We start from the raw sequence: 8198 nt of genomic DNA on the forward strand, positions 1-8198 counted from the left end.
GCGTAGACACGCTCAATTTCAAAGAAACAAGTACCAACGCCACATATATTACTCTGCCCCGCTCAAGTGAGGGGCATATCTTTGCGACTCAACATGCCTGCAGACACCGATCCCAGTCTTCAATTCGATTCAATTGAAGATACAATTAAGGCTTTCAGTGAGTATTGCTCCCCTTACCGCTCCCTCCACATTCTTCCCATTTGTGCTGAAGGCGCACGCATGTGGAAACGTCCCGAGGCAATTCCTACCGGCAACGCTAACCCACATGACTCTGCATAGAGAATGGCGAATTCATAATTGTGCTTGATTCACAAGACCGTGAAAATGAAGGCGATCTTATTATTGCCGCCGACTCAATTACCCCCGCTCAGATGGCTTTCCTGGTTCGCTTCACAAGGTGGGATATCCTCTCCGGCCGATATCCTCATAACTCTTAACTGCAATTGCGTGCGTCTCTTATACCGCAGTCACTAATCTTTCCTTCCCCGAACCAGTGGTTTAATTTGCGCGCCCGTATCCCCCGAAATCGCTAGTCGACTCAGTCTTCCTCAAATGGTGATTGAGAATGCAGACCCGAAAGGAACCGCATACACGATTTCCGTCGACTCAAGTGACCCATCCGTTACCACCGGTATCTCCGCACAGGACCGCGCCCTCGCATGCCGAACACTTGCCTCCCCTACTGCCCGCGCCGAAGATTTCCGGAGACCGGGCCATATCATTCCCCTCCAGGCCAGAAGCGGTGGTGTGCGCGAACGGAGAGGACACACTGAAGCCGCAGTCGAGTTCTGCCGTCTGACTGGTAAGGTACAAGCTGGTGTGATTGCTGAGTTGGTGGAGGACGGCGAGCTGGTCCCGGGCGTCCCAGAAATCGGTGGCAATAACGGCATGATGAGACGTGATGGGTGCTTGAAGTTCGGCAAGAAATGGGGCATCAAGGTATGCACTATCGAAGACCTGGTTGACTACGTCGAGAAAACAGAGGGTAGCTCTTCTGTTGTCACGAATGGAAAACAGTAAGAAGTCCAAGTGTGACAATGTTTCTTGTATAGCCGTGTTTCCCTTTACTGTCGTTTATTTTAACTATTCTTCTCGGTTCTTTCCATTGCGGAGTGCATGTTTACGACCTGTTCATGAGGCTGTTTTTGTATGTACTATTGCTAAGCGACAAGTGGAGGCTGGGTGGGCAAAAGGACATCTAGGATATCAGATGGCCATACTTCGCTCGGTTTATGGATTGGGCACGACAGGGCAATCTGGAGTGACAGAAATAGATATAGATTGAAAATATGCTGGTTACATATCTGTAAATTTAGTCTATGAAGCAAAGTTATTTGGAAATGAGCATTGACCGTTTATAACAGAAATTAGAATTCACCACCACAACCACAACCAAATCCGTGTAGCAAAGCATCATCCTCGTTCTTTTCTCGATTTCACATTCACAATGTGGCCCTCCTCGCTTGCACATTGTGATCGTGAGTAAGTATAAATAGAGATAATATCGAAGTTTAGAGGCTAGAACTGGTAAACATTTCACATACAGTTCCCGGTAAAAGTATTGGTCCAAAATCGCCTCTGCTCTATTGACCCGAATAGGGGACGGGAATCTCAATCAACTTCTTATCGAAAAAGAATGTGGTTAGGTAGAATATCTTAATCCAGAAAACTAAGTTCCTGTCAGGTCAGATATCTCTATCTAAAGCAAGAGCTTTGCCAATGCGTATTATGATAGAGACAGACTTTGACACTATAGCATCCATATATACACGCTTCGGTGTTGACCAGCCCGATAATGAAAAGACAAAAGGAGATAAATATATCTTGCGCTTGCTAATGGTGTTGTCTATAAAGAGCAGGAAGTGTAGTCAATCTAACAAGGTATGCTATCCGAATCAGTAGATACCCAAGTTCCCCAATAAGTCTCGTAGAATGCAAAAAGGTAGCTTCACAGCTTACAGCCCTAAGCCTCCCATCCGCCGTACTTCATCGGCCTGTCTTTCTAAAGCTCTCCGCATCATGCTGGAATATTCACGCTCTCGCATACGTAACTCACGTCTCCTGTTTCGTAACTCCTCACGTTTAGCGCTGTCCATGTCTTCGCTGACATCGATGAGATCGTCTTCCTCTTCGTCTTCATCGTAGTCATGCGTATCGGCGAATCTAATGCGGCCAACACGTTCGCCTGTCCAGACGAGGAGTTCATCTCCCGTTAAATTTCCACCGGTAGGTAGAATCTTCCGAGCAACCTCGTCGTTGCTCCGAGGGCTAGATGAGTCATTCCACAGGCCGCGGGCCTCCTCTTCGCTCTCACCTTGCATATTAGTGTTGAATCCAGATGAGTCTTGTTCATTCTTCCGGCGAGGTTTGTAATCGTTGATGTTGAACCGACGAACTTCGGCTCGGCCGTCTCGTTCAACCCACTTAACGTTCCCATCTCCATCAGAATAGACTATACGGGTGCCGTGCGACTCGACTGATAACACCTTCAGGCTCGCAGAACTCTGTCTGTTTTGATACACTTGTGATAAGCTGGACGACAGATCTGATGGTCCATTCTCTCCTTGTACACCTAATGGCGTAAGGCTGTATAGCTCGAGGGAGCCTTTGCCTTTGTATTCACCACAGGCGACAACCTTATGCGAGTCCGGACAGGACAAACCAGAAGACAGAGGAAACTGTGGCGCTGGGACAGAGGCGAGGCCGCATAAACGGCCTCCCGAGTGAATCGTGTTCTGCAAGCGGGGAAAGAACCGCCGGTCATATTGCAAGATGCTTGGGAATCGCCCGGCAAGGAATATGGAATTCACGTGAGGGGCTGGGGGGTGCAGCAGAGCAAGTGGTCCTGGTTGGAACAAAGGAGCATAATCTTCACCTGTTTCTAGGGGGTTGGGGCTCCGTATGCGATGGGGAGGCTGTCCGTTGGGCTGAAGCTGGAGAAGGGGGGAATCCGGAGGAGCATATATCCGTGATTTTGGGACCAACGAGAGTGTTGGCTTTTCACACCGAAGATTAATGGCCTCTTCTTCCTCGGTTGCAGATAGCCGACCATCGTATATGTGAAGGCTCAAAGTAGTAGCTAGAGTTAAGGGCACAGAGTAATCTGTCTCTTGAGACAGGGCAAAGATCGACCAAGGATAACGCTGCTGTGAGATCACACTCAGCGTCTCGAGATCGACTTCATTCAACACATTGGAAACAGCGAGATATGCTCTTCGACGAATGGAGTCCACGCTCACACATTCCCCAAGATTAATAAACTCCAGCCCTAGTTTAGCCGCCGAGTTATCCCTCCGGCCAGATAGATTAGCCATTAGAATGCCCGGCTGGCTAACTCCAAGAATCCTGCCTTTAGTAGATTGAGACCCGATTGAATGGGAATGATTTAGGTCCCAAATGCAAACACTGCCGTCGTCTAATGGTGCGATAGCCTTGTTCTGTCGCGCAGAGCTCCAATCCCGGAGCAACCCCATACCTTTGACCTCGCGGTGTGTCTTTTTCCCTTCGTCTTCTTTTGTAAAGGGCTGCTGGAGCCAATTGAAGGATATCGGTCCATTGCGAGCAATATACTCCGAATACCAGTCGATATCTTCACCCTCATACGACGGATCCCACGTCGCTGCTGCTCTTGACCGTTCGGCAAATGACACATTCTGATCCCCGTTTGAGAGCGAAATATCTGGTTGAATTAGGGAACGGAGAGAAGTCTGGCCCAATGAGCTAAGGGGAGTAGTGGAATCTGTGACACGGCGTGCCGAGGCCCTGTTGGCCGAGTAGGAGGCGTTTGCGGCGGCCCATGATTGTTCATAACAATGGAGTCTCCATAGGTTATTGTCCCGCGCGAGGCCGAAGAATCTCTTCGAGACAGACTGGAGCTGCACCTGCTCATGCGGCGTGAGATCTGGTGTATAACAGAGAAGGTTAGCTCGTGTAGCGACTGTGGCAAAAGGTACTACACAAGGACCACCCACACTAAAAGACCGGAGTGTGGGGAATAATGTATTGGCTGGGAATTGGAAAGAAATGAGATTAGATGTGCTTACAGTCAATTATCTTAGCAAGAATCTCTACGGGCAGCTTCTCCATGAGGAAAACTGGTCCGGAAACACCATCGAGGCCGGACAAATCCAATTGGGGCTCACTACAAAGATGTGGGACAGGCCGTTTCTTGTTGGGTTCCAGACTTTTCTTTATAAATCTCCCCGCGATCAGCGATCAGCCTGATTGGCGTCACGTGTTGGCATGTATTGCAGTGGAGACTATTTATTTATTTATGAAAGCCCATGTTAATGGTTCATTTCATCACAGTATTGGATAAACTGCAGCGACTTATTTTCATGACATGGCTCTGCTTGACCTCTTCGAGTATCTTAGAGCATACCTAGTACCCACGCCCTTAATTCCAATTAATATCTTTTACCCAATCCATCATAAATCATATTAATCATACAGAAGGAGACCCTTTATCAAAACCCAAATGAAAAAAAGCGAAGGGTTGCACTGAGCCCAGAGGAAACTTTTAGGGCCTGATGAACAGCACCACCGTTTAGCCCTCAGGCATGTAAACGGCGTCTTTGCAAAGAACAGCAACTCTTTTAAAGAAACGACGCCATTCAAGCGGGTCACCTTTCACTTTCATAAATTCAATCTCAAATAGACCCTCTGACACGCATTCAATGATGACCTTACCCTGCAGCGTACACATTCGGCCATCCCTGGTTACAATTCTGATCATTGCCGACGCATCACTGGCAGAAACCGCTGGTACTGAGGGCACGGGCACCCCCAAACGATGCAGAGCCTCGCAGATGAGGGGTACAAGGATTTTTAGTTCCCATATGGAGTAGAAGCGAGTTAAAGGCCGGGATGGCACTATATCACGGAACTGTTGTGCTTTCTGCGTTCGGCTGAGAGGCACAGACGGATGAGGAGAAAACTGAGACATAGACGGCTCATCTTCAAGCGTGTCAGCTACATAGCTGTTGTCCACAGAGAGAGGCTGCCCCATCGGTTGAGTGGATGAAAATACGTCAGTTAGGTGAGGCGTATCCCAATCAACTAGCATGTGGCCGCTTGGCATCTCAGGCTGCGTCGATGAGATCCTGAAGTCGGTGTCTAGATCTCCTATGTCCATGTCCATTCGGCAAGGCTCAACACCACTATTCGCTCGCCGAGCCAGGGGATCCTGGGAGAAGTCAATATGAAGAGACTCGAACATGGTTGTAGCCATATTGATCGGGTCTCTGAGTCTGCCATCGGGTGATAAGAACCTATTCTGTCGTGTGTACCAAGGGTGCCTCCTAACATCTTCCAAAGAGAAGCGGCTGGCTGGGTCGATATTTAGCATACCCCGTAGTAATGACAATGTCGCGACTGGCAACTGTTGCCATAGTTCATCAGTTGTCCGTGCATTAGTTGCGACATATTCGTGGAACTCGTAGCTATTCTCTGTTGGGCTATCCCATGGTGTATTGCCGGCCAGGAGAACGAAAAGGACAATGCCACATGACCAAATGTCGACCAGATCCGGTCGGTAACCTAATCCTTTCATGTTGTTTTTGTTGCTGCAAGTAATGACCTCCGGTGCAATATAAGGTGGACTGCCACAGAAAGTGGTGGAAAGCTTTGTCACTCCTTTGTACTCGAACAAAGTTGCCAGGCCAAAATCCGCGATTTTCAGATTCCCATCTGCCGTCAAGAGCATGTTTTCCGGTTTGATATCACGATGGCCCACGCCTTTCGAGTGCATATATCCCACTGCACTGACAAGTTGTGAGAAATAAACATGAGCGATATCCTCCCCCACACCTTCATCAGCCTCGATCTTATCAAAAAGATCGCCTCCCTCAGCCAATTCCATGGCGATCCATCTCCATACCCCATCCTCTCCGGTTTGGAAGAATGATATTATATTATTATGATCGCCGATGTGTTTGTGTACTGTCGCTTCCATTTGCAATTGCCGTGAGCTGATCTTGCCATGTCGCGCGGCGTATTCTTTATGAATGAATTTCACGGCGAAGACCGGATTATCCGTGTGCGATGGACATGCCTTTTTGATGCTATTATACAACGACACGAAACAGCATTAGCAAACTGCGGTCTTCATTGCAACACCTATGGGATAAGATCAAAAGTAATAAACATACCACGCGTAGGCACCCTGGCCGATTGTCTTGGAGACAATACGAAAGGGCAAATCGTTTGGCAACGGGGCGAGTTGAGAGTGGTGCATGTTGAGATGGCGCTCTATGAGCCTGGCTGTAGTAGAACCAGTCGGGCTGAGTAGAAAGACAGAAAGATCCTTGTCATACAGAAGCTAGGTTTAGATCCATTATCCTGGAATGATGAAGATAGGCAAGGGTCCAGATGGCTGAGAAACGCGGCACGCGAGTTGCCACTTTATCCTCTTTGGGTAATATGTTGATCCGCCGGCCGCAACATTCATGATGAGGACATAAACACGAGAAAATATAGCGAAATTCTGGATAGCAGATAAATATATAAGTTAAAACTAAGAGGATAAGAGACTAGTCTTTAGCAGAAATCAAGAACAGAGCAACAAGTTCATCATTCGCTTGACTCTACGGGAGAATCAACGTGAAAAAGCGGATGTTGGTTTGATGTCCGTCACACATTCTAGACCCGCAGCAGCATGTCGCCTGCCGTATGGAGTATTCTGAGTGACAGCGCACTTCTTCTTTCAATTCGATCGTAATTTGGCAAACTGGGTAAAACAAGATATCCGGAACTCTACATGAACCTTGTACAGGCTAACACCAAATTAGAATACATCATAAGGAAGGTGCACGCTATATAAAAATCTCCGACCTCATCTCACGAGGCAGAAGGAAAGCCAAATTCTATTTGATAGCGTGATGAAAGAACGAGTCAGATTTGTGGTGTGAGATCAGGCGGGGCTCTTTCGGTTTTTTCTTGCCTGCGTTGCCGGGGGCGCATTTATTTGGTTGGTACAGTAAACAAAAGGAGCCCGAAAAAGGGCTCTGAATGCCTTCCAAGGTTTCCCCGTTTGCGAACCCCAACCTTCCCTTTGTCCTTGCCAGTTTGGAGGTTAATAACTTTACACCTGTAAGGTTCCTTGTCCTTTCTGTCTATCCCTGCATTGCAACTTTCGAAAGTCAATCTTGGAACTTTCGACTGCTCTGAATCCGATCAGATCCTCTACGGTTCATTCTGTGGGTCGTCCCGTTCACTTCCAGCCAACTGCGGTACCGCATTCGCATCCGGCGTCATTCCAGACAGCAACCCTCTCCTGCTACTGTCACTCACATTCCACAACCTTCCGGAAGTCTTTTTTCTCTTTTTTTTTTCCCGTCAAGAAGGATCCAAGTATATCATCTCTACTCCCTCGCTTTCTCGGGAAGTCCACCATGGACTATACGATGGAGGATACTCAGAACTCCGCACCTGAGGCGCTTGAGGCGTCCAAGCTGAACTCAGCACCCCAGCGGAATGACAGCCAAAGCGTAACTAAACGGTATTATACCTGCAAGACGAATAAAAGGGAAATCGATGCTGACTTCTATCCATCCGCATAGCCTCCAATCTGAACTGATGCAGCTTATGCTCTCGCCTTCTCCCGGTATCTCCGCATTTCCTGATGCTGATGGCAACCTCACTTCCTGGACTGCCACCATCAGCGGCCCCAACGAGACTCCTTATGAGGGCTTGACATTCAAGCTCTCGTTCGCCTTCCCTAACAATTACCCTTACTCTCCACCAACCGTCCTCTTCAAAACCCCCATTTACCACCCCAACGTGGACTTCTCTGGACGTATCTGTCTGGATATCTTGAAAGACAAGTGGAGTGCTGTGTACAATGTGCAAAGTGTTCTCCTGAGCTTGCAAAGCTTGCTCGGTGAACCAAACAAGTGAGACACTCCTACTCTTGTATGCGGCATGCATTTTTACTGACGATTGAATAGTGCCAGCCCCCTCAACGCCCAGGCAGCCGAGCTGTGGGACACGAACCAGGAAGAATACAAGCGTCATGTCCTTGCGAGACACCGCGACGTTGAGGATATTGAGTAATCTGTAATGACTTTTGTCGGCTGCTGCCGTGATGTGGCGTTAAGGACAGACCGTGTTTCTTTTGGATGCATTGCATAGGGTCTGTGCGTCGTCGTTTCTTGGGGTGTCTCACTGGAGACTTTGCCACTCCTGCATTTTGGCTCGGG

General features: G+C 48.3%; 4 protein-coding genes across 4 annotated transcripts; 2 read left to right on the forward strand and 2 right to left on the reverse strand.

Moving 5' to 3' along the window:
• Nucleotides 1-93: 93 nt before the first annotated feature.
• On the forward strand, nt 94-1020 carry F9C07_2754 (bifunctional GTP cyclohydrolase II/3, 4-dihydroxy-2butanone-4-phosphate synthase; the record flags this gene model as incomplete). The annotated part of the gene is made up of 3 exons (XM_041289784.1): nt 94-157; nt 280-397; nt 495-1020. The coding sequence occupies 3 exons, from the start codon at nt 94-96 to the stop codon at nt 1018-1020; spliced, it is 708 nt and encodes a 235-aa protein (XP_041142886.1).
• A 935-nt stretch (nt 1021-1955) lies between these two features.
• Nucleotides 1956-4086, reverse strand: F9C07_2753 (uncharacterized protein; the record flags this gene model as incomplete). Its single annotated transcript, XM_071511006.1, has 2 exons — nt 1956-3901; nt 4044-4086. The coding sequence occupies 2 exons, from the start codon at nt 4084-4086 to the stop codon at nt 1956-1958; spliced, it is 1989 nt and encodes a 662-aa protein (XP_071363835.1).
• Nucleotides 4087-4546: 460 nt separating this feature from the next.
• Nucleotides 4547-6235, reverse strand: F9C07_2752 (putative serine/threonine protein kinase; the record flags this gene model as incomplete). The annotated part of the gene is made up of 2 exons (XM_041289795.1): nt 4547-6062; nt 6150-6235. 2 exons carry the CDS (start codon nt 6233-6235, stop codon nt 4547-4549), a joined length of 1602 nt encoding a protein of 533 aa, XP_041142888.1.
• A 1156-nt stretch (nt 6236-7391) lies between these two features.
• Nucleotides 7392-8052, forward strand: F9C07_2751 (ubiquitin-conjugating enzyme E2-20 kDa; the record flags this gene model as incomplete). Its single annotated transcript, XM_041289785.1, has 3 exons — nt 7392-7498; nt 7560-7892; nt 7947-8052. The coding sequence occupies 3 exons, from the start codon at nt 7392-7394 to the stop codon at nt 8050-8052; spliced, it is 546 nt and encodes a 181-aa protein (XP_041142889.1).
• Between the last annotated feature and the right edge of the window lie 146 nt (nt 8053-8198).

This window comes from Aspergillus flavus, chromosome 2 (genome assembly GCF_009017415.1).
Source record: "Aspergillus flavus chromosome 2, complete sequence".
NCBI classification, from domain to species: Eukaryota; Fungi; Ascomycota; class Eurotiomycetes; order Eurotiales; family Aspergillaceae; genus Aspergillus; species Aspergillus flavus.